The sequence below is a fragment of the Uloborus diversus genome, chromosome 8, assembly GCF_026930045.1.
Source record: "Uloborus diversus isolate 005 chromosome 8, Udiv.v.3.1, whole genome shotgun sequence".
Classification (NCBI taxonomy): domain Eukaryota; kingdom Metazoa; phylum Arthropoda; class Arachnida; order Araneae; family Uloboridae; genus Uloborus; species Uloborus diversus.
Genome location: NC_072738.1, coordinates 151,934,245 through 151,952,662, shown reverse-complemented (window position 1 = coordinate 151,952,662; position 18,418 = coordinate 151,934,245). Strand labels below are relative to the sequence as shown.

The window sequence follows — 18,418 nt, the reverse complement described above, 5'->3', positions numbered from 1 at the left end:
TTTACAACTATTAGTGCAAAATTATTAACATTTGTAGTAGAGATGCACCAAATACCATATTTTGCGGAACAGTGAAGAGTTGGTCAAATTTTAAACCAAATATAGGTGGGCTACCGAATATTTTGTTAAAATTTTTCAACTGTAATATTTGAATTTTGTGCCAATTTAATATAGAAAATGCTTTTTTTTTTTAATTTTATGAAATGAAATGCAAAAACAAATTAATATAGTAAATGCCTAGTTTGGTTTACCTGCAATTCTGCATAAATGGATATAATTAACTTCTTTCCTGATGTGATTTGGTATAAAATTACAATCATGGTAACATATTACATTCTAAATAAAGAATATGCATGCATTTAACTGGCCGTCAAAAACAAACCAAAATCGCTTAAAATTACAAGTTAATCAAGTGACTTTCTGCTAGGTGTCTTAGTCTCTTTTGTAACTGATGAAGAATTTTAGCATTAAAATTAAGGAATGATGTTTCAAACTTGCCAGATATTTTTTTTTTTTTTTGTCTTTCAAAAGCAAAGAATTATTAAACTTTGATTACAATGATTCATTTTAATTAGGTTTTATTTAAACAATATTTCATATGGTGTAAAATGGGTTTTCAACTTGTAAGTGTTTGAGTGGCACAGCTAAAAGTAAAGGCTCAGTGGCAGGCCGTCCAATGAAAAAAAACTGAGGTTGTCAGTTTGCAACCACCAAAAATGGCGCAGACCTCAAGCTCTGTCGGTCAGAGGATTTGGCATATAAAATGCATCTGAATTTTGGAAGTGTGCCTGCCTTATATTCTGTAGTCAACAACTTTTATAACAGATATGAATTTTCTGAAAAACAATTTTTTTTGAAGAGTCTTTTTAAAAATTAAAGTACTGCAAAACTTAATTTTCAAATATTTTATTTTTATTTAAAGCTGCACATTTTATATGAAAATTTAGCAGTTAATAATAAGTAGTAACCTGTTGACTATATATTTATTATTTCTTAACTTTATGAGGTTTTTGTTTTGTTTCTGGTTACTGTGTCATATTTATATGATTTGGAAACTATTAGATTAATGTAATGTGTCATAAGATTTAAGACATATTGAAAAGCAACAAGGTTTAAATTTAACATGTAATTATCTTTTCTCACATTAAAATTACTTTGAATGTGATTAAATTAGTAAAAAGCAGTTTGAATTAATTTTGTACTATGGTTATTATGCAGCACCTTTCATTCATTATAATAAAAAAAATTATCAATTTTTGAACATTTGAATTTGTTTGGTGTTCAGTTGCTGAATGTTAAAGAGTTCGGCCAAACTGATTATTCGGTTTGTCTGCCAAATATGCAGTATACCGAATGTTGAGTGCTTCTCGAACTTGTACCACATAACAAAGTCACATTTATCCTGAAGTCTTCACTTTGTAAATAAATTGTGTTAAGTTTTGAATTAATTTATATTTTGTAACAGAAATCATATTTTTTTTTTTAGAGATAATCACCAAAAATGGATCAAAAGTGCATTTTGCGGAGGGCAATGTCATCAAGAAAAGTTCTCCCCCTCCATCAAATTCACTACCTGTCGAGCTTAAAAGTGCTTTGAAGCGTTCCAAAAGTTTTACTGCTAATGAACCAAATGAATTGGATGTTATAGGATTTGAAAAAGATGCTTTCCCTGTTGAATTTCAAGGCTTAATTCGTAGAGCTGTTCTTGGTAATTTTAATACAAGTTTTTTTCCTTTGTGAAGTTCTTTTTGTTTCTAATTTAATTTTTGATTTGTTGTGATTAATGGCTGGTTATTTTGCCAGGAAAATGGTATTTTTGCCAGCATAGTGGAAAAAATGGTAAAAAGAAAAAAAAATTTCGAAGTAGGGAAAATATCGTTGTATCTCAGCTCAATAAGCTTTGTACTGTACACAATTCAGGAAATCACCATCCCCTAAAACTGATGCTAAAAGGTTGCTTAAAAGCAATTTGGCGAAAAACAGTGAAACTTGAGTTTAATACTATGAAAAAGTTGCGATTATTCATATAAATAATCTTAGCATTTTATTTTATGAGTAAACTGTGTTTTAAACAGAAAAGCATGTTTTTCATTTTAAAACACAGGTTTTTGTGAAACTTTCATTTTTTTTTAATATCTAGAATGTGTCATGTGTCGATTTTCAAAGTTAATTTTGTGAAGCTGCTGATTTTATAACTTGATTTTTGTGAAAGTACCGATTTTAAAATGAGAATTTTGTGAAAGTACCGAAAAGCGGTAGTAAAATCAATCTGTATTGGGCCCTGATAACTGAGACTTTAATCAAGATAGACCATTAAGACTTAATTTTGTTTTTCATTAATTTTTACTGGAAAAGTAATTTACAGTTATGCTCGAACGAAAGTCGGAAAAAGGTTTGAAATGGGTAACATCAAACAACATGAAATGTGTTTGTTGAGAGTTCAATTGAATAGGAATCAGCTTGAACTATTTTACATGTAATTTTCATCAACAAAGTTCCTTTTTAATACGAGTTTTTTTTTTTAAATTTCTTTCCATATTTCTATCTCATATATTAGTCATTGTTTTTCTCTTTAAATTTCAAGTGAGAGTTACTAATGTAATTATTTCAAAATCTTAATGTTTCGAAAATTCTATTTTTTTCTCTTTCCGAGAAATTTGAGGTATTGAGGTTGTATTGTATTACTTCTCTTTTAGAAATTAACTAAAAAAAAAAATTTGTTACTCAATTAGTTATGACAGTGTAATAGTTTAAACCAAAGTCAGTGAATTATTTTAAGATTTATAACCCTGCTTTTGTATGTTCTGCGTATAAAGTACTAATTGAAAAGGCATTTTACTAAAACTGCAAACTTAACGTTTAGATTAACTTACAGTTTCAATGATGCATAGAATAGATTAAGTTTAAAAACATTAAAATTGTAATCTTAGAGATAAAATACCAGAAACCCAGCTAGCTTCAATCCCTCTCCATAAATAACAGCAATAAAAAAATAACGCATCTTTTTTTTTTTGCCTCCATGGCAAAAATAAAAATACTTTTGCCTAAATGTTTTTTTACTGGTGTTTTCCATTTTTTTTCCGCCTTTGGCAGAAATGAGCCAACCCTAGTTGTGAGAAATGTTGATGCAGTATTGATTTTTAACTGGTTACTGTTCTTCAAAAATATATTATGCTAGGCTGGACTTTCAAAATTAAACTATGAAGTACTAGAAACACAATTTTTCTTCCACAGAGTTCTCACGGTTCTACAAAAGTCATTATTTCATTCTCTCACTTAAGAGTTCAAGACTGGACTTGAAAAATAGGTATATCAGAGCTACTGCATTGCAAGATTTTTCCGTACAATGAAAGAAATTAGATTAAATCGTACGATTTTATGAACATCTCTCATTTTGTATGAATGTTACATCTATTTCATTAATTATATTTCAAGGAATACATTTGCAACCTTTTAATGCTATTTTGAATGTTTTTAACAGCTAAAAAAGATATAACCACTAATAATTGTTTACATTAATGCTAACTTTTATCCATATATGTAAAAACTATTCATTTTGAGCTGTTTTTTTTTTGCTTTTATGCCAAAGTCTAGTACCCCCCAAGAGGTACTGATTTGGAATAGGAACTCGGTGCACTTAGTGACCACGAATATATCTAACGGTAACTAACATTCTTTCAGCTGTTGCTTTAAGAAGTTAAGTTTTAAATTCCAAGGTGATGATTGTTCTTGAAATTGCCACCATCACGATGAAACAAAAACAATAAGCAGCACCTTTTGAAAAAAAACTTGATATTTCTTCCATTTTTAAGGCATTTGTTTTCAATTTATATGTCCAAAATAGTTTACATTCGGCTTTTACTTGCTGAATTCTGTGTACCTTTGGCTTCATTTTGTGTTTTTTTAATGAAACCTGTCATATGTAATGTTTAAGCATTTTGCTGTTATTATATTTTTAAAAAATCGCGGGGGGAAAAAGTCCAGTTGTCCATGTGTTTTCAATTCTATTTTTTTTTTTTTTTTTGTGCACTCTGCATATAACTTGGATATGCTGAAATTCGGATAGTGGTCTGTACGCTTATAAAAATGACTTTACCAGGGTTCGTACGCTCCTTCAAAACTCCTCCAATACTCCTTCATTTAAGAAATTTTTCTGAAGGGTCCTTCAGACTCCTTCATTTTGGTTTTGACTCCTTCAAAACTCCTTTAGTTTAAGACTACATCATCTTCCTTTATGACAGTAACATAAAATACTTCGATCGATAACTTAACTTCTTCACAAGAGCAAAGGTATAAGGGCGAATTTAATGTAGTAATTTTGTGTTTTTATTTTTTTCATAAAGATTTCATTTACAAGTCATAAAAGTTTAAGATGAAAATATTGTTATATGACAAAGACATTTCTTAAGTGACATAAAACATGCTTAAATGGTGCTTGGCTATTTTTTCAAGTTTTATGATTATATTGTTTTTTCTCCACCACACTCTGAGCAACATAAGTCAGGTTCTCTAATCAATATTTAACTATTCAAAAATACATAAGAAGATGTACTGCATTAAGTGATTGTGTTTAAAAAAACAATTGCTTAGTAAATTGCAGTTATGATATTGTAAAAAGGGCAATGCGTTGAAGGGGAGACGGGTTCATGAAATTGTGACAAGGTGGAGAGAGAGAGGGTGACAATAAGTGACACCATACAGTTATTATATCAATATGATTATAAAAAAATATGACATGTGATAAGAGGAGGAGTAAGGTGAAGTGTGACAAAAGGGGAAGGGGGTCAAATATGTTGAAAAAAGTGCAACGTCATTTAATGACAGCCCATTATTACTCCTTCAAAATCTCATTTTACTCCTTCAAAACTCCTTCATTTTATTTCTGTAATTGGGTACGAACCCTGTAATCAATTCCAGAAAAAAATCAACTCTGGTTTCTGACTTTGAGGGATTTGAGATGGGCGGATTTTAGGCGATGCATTATACATGTATGGGGTGAATTCATAATTTTTCCAGTACTGGGACCCAAATGTGAAATAATTAAATCCTGACAAATAACCAGTTTTTTGTGAAAGGGTTTTTGAAAAGCAGCACCAAAACTGCATTCCAGCAGTAAGTCCCTTTTAATATATATTTATAAAAAAAGAGTATCATTTGTTTTAGGATATAATTGGTTCATGAATTCTAAGACATATTTACTATAAACGTGCTCCATTTGTTGTAAAAGTATTTTTCTTTTAGATCCAAACTCGTTGCCTTGCCAAAAGCTTATGGAATTAGTGCGCTTGATTTGTAGTAAAGCTGTGGAACATATTCAGTACTCAGAACCAGCAGCAAGGCTTTGTTTCTCCATTATTGAAGTAATTAGAATTGTTTTCACTGCATGTGTCCGTTACCTCCTTTTCTTCCTTATGTATCAATGCCTAGACAAAATCAAGTAGTTTTTTTTTTTTTTTTTTTTTTTTTTTTTGACAGTGAATTTTGACTTATTTTCTAGCTTTTCAGTTACTTTAACTATTGCTGTAGTATTTAGATTATTATAAGTTTATGCAAATGGAAGTTTTAATCATGAATAAATAATTGAATACACTTTTTATCCAGAGAAATAAGATTGTGATTTAGAAATTTCTATGTAAGTTAAGTTCTTTGAAAGAACTGACAGTTAATTTTATGATCAGTGTCCTGTTAATTAATAATTTTGAATTTACCGTATAACCTCACTAAATTTTTACGTATTCCTTAGCTTTCTGGACATGTTCAAGGTAAGAAATATTTCAAAAAATGTAAAATTTTATCTTTATAATAGTGGAAGAAAGTCTAGCTTACAAACAGTGAGCTGTACATTGCATGAAAAGCATGGCACTGAATAATGGTGGTAAAATGCTGTGTATTTGAGCTATGATGGAATTATCATTTCATTTTGCTAAATTACCTAAGCACTTTTCCCTCCGGCTTTAAAATACTCATCTATTCACTTACAAATATTCAAGACAAAATTGAAAGTAAAACGGACAGGGGGGAAAAACAGTAATTTTCTGTCTTATGTTTAAAATTGTTTTAACTTATTTAGTGTTTCATTGAAGTTTTTTAGTGCACTTTGCCATCAGCCATCCCTCCCTCCATCCCCTCCCATCCTTCAGTTAAAAAACTAGAGGTTGATGATTTACTTTTCATTGTTTTAAGCCAGGGGTTTTCAAACTTTTTCGACACCCTGCACCCTTTGACGAAATAAAATTTTCTCGGGGCACATTAAGTCCATCTCTATTATATAAGGTAAATGCGCTAAATAAGGCCATCCTAATGTTCATAACCAAATATCACTCTCATTTATGACTGAATTGGCACCAGCTTTAGCATGTTCATTAGATGGCCTTTTTGGGCTCCAATCTGCTGTTCTCAAATATCAAATCATCGGAAAAAATTGACAGTACACTAAGATATTTTTCTCTTTGAATTCTTCAACTACATAAATTAGGCTTCAAGAACAATAAACAACTTTTTTCTTATGCTAGCAAACTAGTGTACCATGTAGAAACAAAACCTACCGTAAAATAAGGTTAGATAGTTTTGACATATTTCTTCTGTAATAGCTTTATCAAAAACTGCTGGTTGAAAAAGCTTAATCTCATCAGTATGGCTTAAGCATTGCAAATATATATATATATTTCTTGACTTAAGTAAATTTTATATTTCTTTGAAACTATAACATGCATACTTATTTCTTAATCAATAATTTATTTTCAAAGTTTAAAAATATTGCCTACTTTTTTTAAAAATTCAAAAAGTTTAAGAAAATTTTAATTTTTTTCAAATCTCTAAGGCTTTTTTATTTTTGCACTAATTATTTTTTTTTTTTTTGATAAACGATCACTATAATCATCTCTAAAAATCTGTGCATTCCTTTGCTTATGAGATTATTAGAAAACTTTCTGTGATTAATTCTGTAAAAAATCGAAGTTGAAAAAAAAAAAAAAAATGGTTTTTAAAGGTTTAACATGCTCTAAACATTTGAGTAATTTATAAAATGCTTATCCAATGCACAGTTTTGTCAAATATGTTATCCCCATTGCAAAAAGTAATACTTTAAAGCTGTATCTTTAATAGAAAAAAATCCCTAGGGATTCTAGTGACATGAAAACACAAAAATACCATCATCGAGAAAAAGCAGTTTAAAAGTTTTCTTTTGCATAAGAACACAGAGTGAGCATGGTTTAAAACCAGTCATAACTTTTTAAATATTTGAACTAAAGCAATGAAACTTTTCCCCTGTGTTCAGAATAGTTTTTAGTTTTGAAATAAGCAATAAAAAATTTTTTGATCGTTTCACCATTTTTGAGGTAATGTAACCCTCTAAAGATGACGATAAGGACACAATATAGCAAATTTTTATTTATATTGTCTACATGATATTTTATTTGTATACATGGCCTTATTTAACACAACCACCTAACATATAATGGATACCATGTACACTTCACGGCACCTCTTGCCTCTTCCTACTGCACCCCAGGGTGCCGCGGCACCTAGTTTGAGAAGCCCTGGTTTCAAGCTATTCAAGTCTTTGGATAATCTGGAAATTAAGAAAAATTACTTTAGTAGGGTTGTGGTCACTTGTAACAGCTTACTAGAAGGAGGCCAGGGGCCAATCCAGGATTTTTTTCTCGCTACCTATTTTTGTGAAAGTATTGCATCATTCTAATTTTGTGAAAGTTCCTTTTTATCAGCATTGTTTTTGTGAAATTTTAGTTTAAAAAGTGTAAATGCAGGCATCGCAGCGTTCCTATATTCCTATATTTTCCTATATTTCTGAAAAAGTTCCTATAATTCCTATAATTCCTATATTTTCCTATATTTTCAGTTTCCGATTCCTTTTTTTTTTTTTTTACTTTTCCCCTCGACTTTTGGCTACCGCCTTTTCCGCGATCCACGTGCAGCCGCCATTTTATCTTTCCTACTGTGCAGGGCTCCCAAATGGTTCGCTTTTCCCGCCAAAGTTCGTATTTTATGGTAAAGTCCGCTTTAGACTTTAAACATTATGGTCTGATTAGTTCGCTTTTACATTGTTTTTACTTAAATATCAGATTTTAAAAGTTTTTCATTTCGTTAAAAGTTCTGTTCTCCCAAGCACGCCGCCGCAGCGCGTGTTAAACAAAGTTCGTACGCCCATGAAAAACCTTGAAAAGTTCTTTGGGGGGGGGGGGGGGGGGGGGGGGGGGGGGGGAAAGGTCACACACACACATTTTCTAGTGTTTGAAAACCTTGAAAAAGTATAAAAAGTTTCTTTATTGCTTGAATTTATTTATTGTTTGGATTGTGCTTGTAATTCTTTTAAAAATATTTCATTAGTGCAATTTTCTGAACATATATATTCGATATGATTTATCGCGAAAAATTGCTTTCGTGTTTGAGGTTTCAATCCTTTTGCATCTTGTTAATATTTTGATTATTTTTACAATCCAAAGTGATTTTGACATGTGCTTACCTTAGCTTATTTTTCGTTTAATTTCAATAATTAATGAAGGAATTATTTTGGAAACCATGGCAACATTGAACTTACTCGGCTCGGACGCGGAAAAATGCTTCTCGCTTTTGAAATTTCAATCCTTTTGCATCTTGTAAATATGTTGATGTTTTCCACAATTAGAAGTTATTTTAGTATATGCTACTTTAGTTTAGCTTATTTTTCGTTTGATTTTAATAATTAACGAAGGAAATATTTTGGAAACCATAACAATGACATTGAGCTTATTCGGACTTCGCAGAAAATTGCATCTCGCGTTTGTAATTTCAATCCTTTTGCATCTTGTGAACATTTTGATGTTTTTGGCAATTTGAAGTTATTTTGACGTATGTTTCTATAGATTGGCTTATTTTTCGTTTAATTTCAATAGTTAACCAAGGAAATATTTTGGAAACCATAACAATAACATTGAGCTTATTCGGACTTCGCGGAAAATTGCATCTCGCGTTTGAAATTTCAATCCTTTTGCATCTTGTGAACATTTTGATGTTTTGACAATTGGAAGTTATTTTGACATATGTTTTTATAGATTAGCTTATTTTTCGTTTAATTTCAATAATTAATGAAGGAATTATTTTGGAAGCCATGGCAACATTGAACTTACTCGGATTTCGCGGAAAAATGCTTCTCGCGTTGGAAATTTCAATCCTTTTGCATCTTGTAAATATTTTGATGTTTTCCACAATTGGAAGTTATTTTGACATATTCTACCTTAGTTTAGCTTATTTTTCGTTTAATTTCAGTAATTGACGAAGGAAATATTTTGAAAACCATAACAACATTGAGCTTATTCGGAATTCGCGGAAAATAGTTTCAATCCTTTTGCACCTTGTAAACATTTTGATGTTTTTGACAATTGGAAGTTATTTTGACATATGCTACTCTAGATTAGCTTATTTTTCGTTTAATTTCAATAATTAACGAAGGAATTATTTTGAAGCCATGGCAACATTGAACTTAATCGGATTTCGCGGAAAAATGCTTCTCGTGTTGGAAATTTCAATCCTTTTGCATCTTGTAAATATTTTGATGTTTTCCACAATTGGAAGTTATTTTGACATATGCTACCTTAGTTTAGCTTATTTTTCGTTTAATTTCAATAATTAACGAAGGAAATATTTTGAAAACAAGAACAACATTGAGCTTATTCGGACTTCGCGGAAAATAATTTCAATCCTTTTGCATCTTGTAAACATTTAGATGTTTTTGACAATTGGAAGTTATTTTGACATATACTACTTTAGATTAGCTTATTTTTCATTTAATTTCAAAAATTAACGTAGGAATTATTTTGGAAACCATGGTAACATTGAACTTACTCGGACTTCGCGGAAAATTGCTTTTAATGTTTGAAATTTCAATCTTTTTGAATCATGTAAATATTAAAATATTTTGCCCAATCGAATGTTATTTTCCCATATTCCAACTTAGATTAGCATGTTTTAGGTTTAATTTAGTAGAAAATAAATAAATTTATTTTATGAGAAGCATGCCAACATTGAACTTGGTTCGTGAAAATTTGCTTCTCTGAGCTTTCAATTGTTTTGCATCTTATAAATATTTTTATATTTATGGCAATTAGAAGTTATTTTGACATGCTACGTCAGATTAACTCGATTAAATTCTTACTTAAATAACTAAAAAATTAATATTTTTTGTCTTGTTTAATTCAAGCTTATTTAGTTTTCCAAACATAATTTTGATTATCATTAGCTTATTTTCGGTTATTACTGTTTTTTTGTGTGGGAGGGGGAGGGGTATTAAATTTAAACAATTGAGCACATAACATTTTAAAGTAGCGTCTGTATATGAAACAAAGTTGAATTATGTAATTATATGAAGTTGAATTTGTACATCATTTCATTGTCATGATGCCTGCTGCTGTTGTTGTCGTGTGCCAAGTAGGCTGGCAATTTGAGGTGCACTGCTTCACTTTTCCAACTGTAGAGTAATTTGGTGTGAAGTCCGACTTCTACAGTACACACATTCCATAAGGACCCATTTATAGGGGACAAGGACAGGAGAGAGAAAGTACGTCCATGCCCGAGCCGGGATTCGAACCCGGACCTTCCTATCGCAGTCAGACTTCTCTGACCACTAGACAAGGCAGGCAGCATGATGCCTGCTAAAGGGGGGAATTTGTTTCCCCCCCCCCCCATAAAAGTTCAAAGCACTCATGGCCCTGCAATCATGGAATATTTTTTTTTAATGTAAGCTTTATGATTCTTGAAAATATACTTTGAATATGAAAATTGCAAAACTATGCCTCATGTGATCTGCTTCTCTTTGTGATTGAGAATTTCAGACATTTTTAGGGAAACTTTCAATACAGTAGATCGGTTTGGTGTGTGATGGATTCATATCAGTGGAGAAGGGATATAAATGCTATTAAAGAAGCATTACGATACAGAAAAACACAAAAATAATTTTAAACTATAGAAAGATGAAGCACAGCTTCATCTATCCTTCAGTGAGACTACCAGCATCCCTGGTTCAATTCAAAATGTATCATTATGCCCATTTAGTTCTATGGAGGCTGCCTTAAGTGCTGCGCTAAGTGCCTCCCCCCCCCCTCCCATCCAAATGTTTGTGTAAATAATATTATTCAATGGATAAAAAGATCAGTTGTGCAGAAGGTGATAAAGGAATTGTATCATTAAAAATCAGTATTATGGTTAATTAACAAATTATTTTCAGGGATTTAGCAGCAGGCAGCTAATTTGTCTTTTGATGCTTCCTTGTGTTTAAATGAATGGTCCTCTCAAGATCCTCTTTTTAATCCTAACTGGTCCTCTTTAGTCCTCTTTTTGATTGAAATTGGTCCTCTTTTACCCTTTTCTAAAACTAAAATGTGTTGGGAGCCCTGCATTAGTTTCTAGAAAAGTGAAATTTTATCTGCACAATTGCATTCGATCCTCATTGATTTGGAGGCTTTGGTATGAACTTAAAGAAACGGTTTTGATTACTAAAATGCAGTTTCCTAATGACTTCTCATTTATTTATTTTGAAGCAATTTAAAAACCTATTTTAACTTAAATTTTCCAAAATGCATGCTTTTGTAAACAAGTGCAAGGTTCTATTTATTAATTTTTTTATGAAAGTAGTAAAAACTAACCCCCCCCCTCACTTTTTGTACTTTAAAACTTTGGGACAGTGGTGGCCACCAAGTTTTTTAGGTCTGGATTATTTTGCTTTCATGACCAAATATTTCTAAATCAAATATATATTTTACTGGGTGTCCTTCAAAGTCATGGGAAATCGTGGATTTCAACTATGATCGAATTTGGTACTGAAAATAGGATTTTCAGGGGGGAAAAATGGTCAAAAAGTATCATATCAGAGATTTTTCTGAAAAAAAACAGTATACATTTAAATTTTTAATTTGCATACATTTAAATTTTTACCTGAACACTTTTTTCTAGAAAAGAAAAGGAAATTCACCATAATTTCTTTTTCACAAAAATAAAGAAAATTCACAAAAAATATTTTGCTTTTTCGCATAACGGGGACTTAAAAAATGAAACCTGGATTGACCCCTGATATTACTGTGACATGTGACTTTGATTTCAGCATAGCACATGTTTCAACAACTTATAAAACTTTAAGTTTGGCTTTTACTGCATTGTCAAGTGATAACATAAATTAGAACAGAACTTCACGAATTTCATTCTACTGCACAGCTTGCCCATCGCAGTATCGGATCATGCAAAATCTTTCATTAAAAATTAGATTAGGGACACAACTATTTTAAGAAAGATTTGTGTTCATATACAAAAAGTTTCGTCTATTTTTTTTTTTTTTTTTTTAAAGAAGTATGCCTTAATATGTTTAGTACAAATTACAGTTTTACGCTCTTTTACTGTTTGTAAAATTGATTTTATGTGTATTTTTAGACTTATTTATGCGTATGTATTGCACTTATGTCAGGTAGTGTAATTACATGTTTTTAATCGAATTGTAGTATTGCATTTTGAAAAAAAATGTCATACTGGCGAGCTTTGTTATCGAAATTCCTGTATATCCTTTTTTTTTTCAAAATATTCCTATATTATTTCGAAAAATTCCTATATTGTTTGCAGAAAATTCCTATATTTTCCATCGAATTCCTATATTTTTTTCAGAAAATTCCTATATTTTCCTATATTTTTGTTGGCAAATGTCACTTCTATCCCTGTGTAAATGTCATCTAGTATTTTTAACAGGTTTCGTTTTTTTGGGGGGGGGGGAGCTAAAAACCTAAGAAGTACGAAAAATACCATCGTAATTTGAGCTTTAAGTACTTTGGCGAGAAACAGTTAAAAATTAGTTAAAATACTACAAAAAGGTTTCTCTTTAAGCGATTGTTCATATAAACCTGCTTAGAATTTTATTTTATGAGTAAATTTTGTTTTAAGCAGAAAAACCAATTTTATATTTTAAAATGCGAATTTTTGTGAAATTTTCAATGTTTTTGTGAAGCTACTGATTTTATTACTTGATTTTTGTGAAAGTACCGATTTCAAACAAAGATTTTTGTGAAGGTACCGAAAAATGGTAGCAAAATCAGCCTGTATTGGGCCCTGGAGGCTGTAATGAATAAAGGGGTTGATAGCTTTAAAAGGGCCATTGATCTTCAGTGGTTGCGAATAAACCGACTAGGACTAGACTAGCTGGGCCCAGATTCTGTTGCTGGTCATCACATTTGTATTTATTTCTGAGATAATTTTTGGTTTAGTTCAGTAAGGCTAGTATATTTTGCCAAATGCCATGTAAAAACTTGTTCAGGGTGGCGACAGATCAGGGAAATCAGGGAACTTATCACTCAGGGAAATATCAGGGAATTTTGAAAAAATAACAAAAATTCAGGGAAATTTTATCAAATGAAGAATAAAAAATTTTTTTCCTTGCAAAACTTTAGTATTTTGACTCCCTATGATTTTTCCGCCAATTATTTGTTTAAAAAAAGTAAAGTTAATGCAGTGTGATTATACAGTGCTGCATATTTGAGCATATTTTTTCCTCAAGGTCAAAGTAATCAATCGAGCTTCCCAAGATTGTTTCTGTGTCTGTTAAGTTGTTTATTTTACATAGCTTGAATTTTCCTTCCATGCATTCCATGCTAAGTAAAATAAACAACCCTACAGGCAAAGAGGAAGCTGTCATTTATGACTTTGCTCCCTTGCCTTTACTCATTGTCTTGAAGTAATTAGCATACTGTTATCACGATTTCAAGAATGAATCTTTGTTTTTTAAATTAATGCCGTAAAAATCTTAAGTCTCACTTGGCTTTTTAAATTTAATTGCTAAAATTGAATTTTTTTTTGCCATGGTATTTTTTGTTGGCACTTCAGATTACACGAAGGGATTTTATTTCACTTTAAAACTTTTATTTTAAAACCATATGCATATACATTTTGAATTTAATAATTATTTTTGTATTTTAAAGTTGTTTGTTACTAAAGTAATCTAAGATTTTTTTTCAACAACTAATAACATCATTTGAAATTGAGTTGTGTAGGTAAGTAAATATTTTAATTATTTTTTGATAGTTAAAATGCTGTGTTCATTCATTCAAACTTAAGTTCTTGATTAGAGGATAGCTGAATATGACTGGTTGTTGAAAGAATTCAATTTGTTTTATATAAATACAGTCTGACCTCCATATATCGAAGTTGCAAATTGCCAGGGAAAAATTCGATATATAGAAATTTCGATATATAGAAACAATCTTATTTTATCATAAAAATCTCCTAAAACATTAAAATTAAAGCTAATTTTCGTGCATGAAACCCAATTTCTAATTTATACGAGCATCGGATGAAACGAAAGTTAATAACTGAAAAATTAACAGAAGTTACATTTTTGTGTCTTCATACATCTTCATTCTTCGGCAATTCAATTTGATTCGCAACATGAGGGGATTTTCGCTTTGACAACGTAATCGAGAGAAAAGTAAAAAATCAATCTACTTAACTTGAATAGTTTTTACTGAAGCTAAAAAGACTAGGAATGATAATCAACAGGCAAAAGGGATAACTTGAAACTGATTTTACAGTGTTGCTGGTTTCAACTTAGATTTGAAATAAACTTGTGGGAATTTAAGAACTCCAGAACGGAGCAACGACCTATCTACACACCCCTCAAACCCAGATTTCTTATGAGTTTCTTAGCAACGTTTAGTAAACATAATTTTCTCCCCTAACCTTCATTTTTCATTAAACAAACAATCTAAAGTGAGAAAAAAAGAAAAAAAAAATCCCGAAAGTGTCCCGAAAAAAATTTTGATATATAGAGATTTTTTCGATATATAGAAACAATTTTTCTATGTAATAAACATTGAAATTTGCTGGAATTTCGATATATAGAAAATTTCGATATGTGGAAGTTCGATATATGGAGGCTCGACTGTATGTCTATTCTGCCGTGTGCAGGTAAAAAGCAGAAACTGCACATTTTTCTTTTTTTTTCTCTTTGCATTTTTGTCATCTATTGTACGTTATCTTTATTGTACATACCTGCTTATTTGGTTTCCGTTGAAAAAAACGCGCAAAAAAACGTCTAATTCTAACATTTTCCTATTGTTAGTGCTGAATCCACCACACATTTCTCCAAATATCTCGAAAACTATTTTCTGCAGATACTGCCGTTTTACTGCCGTTTACCTGCAAACGGCAGTATTACTTACGTAAGTAAAACTACATTGCCTCCATACTTAAACTACCACTTGTTTGTTATTCTTGCAGCAACAATTATACTGCTTGAAAATTCAGTTCAAGATTATTTCCATTTAAATTTTTTAGTTTTATCATCATTAGATATGTCTTTAAGAGTGGTTTCAATAATTTCTTAGAGTTCTTGTGTTAACTGTTTCCTGGAAGTAAAGTATTTGTTTTAGATTTCCTACACTATTTCTCTGTCGATAATTTAACATTACAATTTTCACCAAAAAATAGGAGCATCTTTTCTAAATATATTTTTAATTAACAGTTTAAACCATTTTAAACACTGCATTTTATTTAATAGGTAATGCTTTTCAAGTAGGGCAAAGAAAAGAAGCCATTATCATTGGTAACGTAAATCAGGGAAATTTGGTGAACTTAATCAGGGAAAAGTCAGGGAACTTTTTTTTCCAGTTTCTGTCGCCACCCTGTTGTTATAATTATTCATATTAGTGTGAAAGTAATAATAGTGAACGAGTATATTTTTCCCCAGAAAGTTTTTGATTTTTTATACATGTAGCAAAAGTAAGAGTGGGAAATTAAATGCAAGTTCTAAGTGAACATGTATTGTAAAGAAATGCTTATATTTTGAAATAAGCTCACTAAGTTTAGAATGAAATTGCTCTAGTTTTTGCACTTCTAAGTTTACATAAAATATTTTGAATTTCATTACGTTAAGCTCGGCTCAGATAATTATGATATCTGAAGTTTTTGTTTCTAAGTTGTTATTTTGCTTGTTTAAGAGCTTCTGTTATGGAATTTTGCTTTCATTCCAATTCAGAAGGAGCATGACCATACCTTCCTTGAAAGTCTCCAGAACTGCTGCAGAGAATGGTTCAATGAGCGGGATAAGTTGCTTCGCATGCCCATCTTGCTGTCGACCGGTACGACCACCTCGGGATTGAGACGTTGGACCGCCTATGTCTCTTTTCTCACCGAGCTCTATTTTCGAGTCAAGAATCAGCATTGCCAAGTTGTTCCTCCGAATGCCACTGGGAACATGCCTGTTCAACTGATTGGGCCTCATCCTAACTCTCCGATGGCTCACTTAGCCTTGACCCTTCAGACGTTGCTATTTGAGTGTGCTAACATCATATTGAAACCTCCGTCCCTCAATAGCGAGGCTGAAGTAAGTTTCTTCATTCGGTGTCAAGGAACTGTTTTGTTTTATTTTGAATCTTTTAAATTTATTATTTACTAGTGGTACCCGCACAGTTTTGCCCGTAATAGAAAATTAAAAGGTGTTTTAGTTCGCCTGTGTATTTACAAATAATGTATGGTGAATTTTCTCGACAATTAGCTTGTGCCCATGTTACGGTTCCACGTTATGATAATTTCGTAATTTACTCGTTCATCTTATGATAATTTTGTTCTTAAAATTGGAACAGGAAAAGAACCAAATCGAATTTTTGAAAAACCGCTTCGAGGTGCACACCCCCATGCTACAAACTAACTTTGCCAAATTTCATGAAAATCGGCCAAACGGTCTAGGCGCTATGCGCATCACAGAGATTCTGACAGACAGAGGGACTTTCAACTTTATTATTAGTAAGGATTATATTGTAAAACTACTCAATTGGTGGATGATGCTTTTTTTTCTAGGTTTGGTACAATATTAATTAGTTATTTAATTTTGATCATTGATGTTCTGCCTTTGAACAATGTTGCATCTCTAACATTAAAGTTATGATAAATCTTTAAATTAGTAATGATGGAGGATGGGTCCGTATTTGCACTTCTCCATTTTATTCTAATGTATTCAGATAAAATTGAATGATTAGAGAATTTAATTTTTGATGCTCTTTGATTCTTCAAGCTATGATTTACACGGATATTATTAATAGTTTGCTATATAATTTATGAATGTTTGCCTTTTAGGTGGATGTCCTTCGTAAAATGTTGGTTTCGGTTGGTAAGCAGCTAGAAGCAGATGCAACGATGCGTATGCAGCATCTGGTGGTCAACTTACATGATGCCTTTGTGAATCCGTCCATTAATGCACATATTCGTAAGACACTCCTTGAAATTATTGAACTTCATGCTAGTGACTGGCAGCTGGATCTGCCACAAGCCGTATATTATTTCCCTTACACCAGGCTTTGATGAACTGCAGTTATGTTTTGTTCTACTCGTAGGTTCTTTGAAACACCCCTTTTGTGATGCTTTTTCCATACTTGCCAACAGTACTGTTTTTAACGGGAGACTCCCGTTTTTTTTGCTTTTATCTTCCGTTTTCCCGTTGTTTAAGATTTTCTCCCGTTTTTTCCGTCAATTGTCAAAAGTTTCACTTTCTTCTCAATAGATAGCGCCCTTTTCTAGTCTGTCAGGGAATAAGATTTTTTCCAATTTATCACTCATTTAGTAAAAATTAATTTTTTGGAAGCTTTCTTCATTGTATTTTCAATGAAGCACATGCTGTGCCGAATATTGCAGCAGATTTCAATCCTTTTGCATCTTGAAAATATTTCAATTATTTTGGTAGTTTGCAGATATTTTAACATGTGCTACCTGATACCTACTAATTTCATATTTTATTTTCATTATATATTGATTAAAAAAAATTTTTGTTTTTGGATTTTAGTAGTTGAATTTTTGTAGCTACTTTTTTGGTAGAGACTGGGGAATGTACGAAACTTTAACCAAATTCACTCATTATTTGGTTTTTCCTTTACAGTATATTTTTCTTGCTGCTACCAATTCGCCTGCATCTGCAAAAAATCCCCATTTTACTTTGAATTTAGTATTTATGTTATTTAAAAGCATAATTTAATAATTCTGTTGTGAAGATATGTTGCTGGTGAATCACCTATATCCCTGTAGTGGAATCTCCTGTTTTTTCTTCTTTTAAGGTTGGCAAGTATGTTTTTCTCTCAGCTTTAGCCAAAAAGTGTTTATTTACTGAAAGCTATGTGTTATATGTTGTAATTATTTATATTTTTGACAATTTGATTGTTGAAAATCAAAGTGAAATTAAATGCTGCCAATGGTTGATCATCATTTCAATTGCCATAGGTTCCAGGCTCAAAGTCTTGTAGAACAACAACAGTATAACTGCCTTTAATGAATTTGTGAGAAGAAAAATACTACACCCTATTGCTTGAGAAGTGGCAGCAGAAGTAAACATAAAAAGTTGCTTTTTTTATTGTGAACATTTGTCGAGTCTACAGAATCTTGACCGAAAAAGTCTAACTTAAATGGG

The 18,418-nt window shown here is 31.3% G+C and overlaps 2 protein-coding genes across 3 annotated transcripts in view; one reads left to right on the top strand and one right to left on the bottom strand.

The window, feature by feature from the left end:
• Positions 1-17,794, top strand: part of LOC129228032 (MIF4G domain-containing protein A-like) — a 68,254-nt gene extending 50,460 nt beyond the window's left edge. For both annotated transcript variants that reach the window (XM_054862660.1, XM_054862659.1), the window contains exons 4-7: positions 1,487-1,708; positions 5,242-5,360; positions 16,001-16,348; positions 17,098-17,794. In XM_054862660.1, coding sequence (XP_054718635.1) covers positions 1,487-1,708; positions 5,242-5,360; positions 16,001-16,348; positions 17,098-17,322 — 914 coding nt within the window. In that variant the 3' untranslated portion in view covers positions 17,323-17,794. The remainder of the gene's footprint in view (positions 1-1,486; positions 1,709-5,241; positions 5,361-16,000; positions 16,349-17,097) is intronic.
• The window catches only part of LOC129228033 (ras-related protein Rab-37-like), a 451,604-nt gene that overhangs the window by 32,474 nt on the left and 400,712 nt on the right, over positions 1-18,418 (bottom strand). The window lies entirely within an intron of this gene.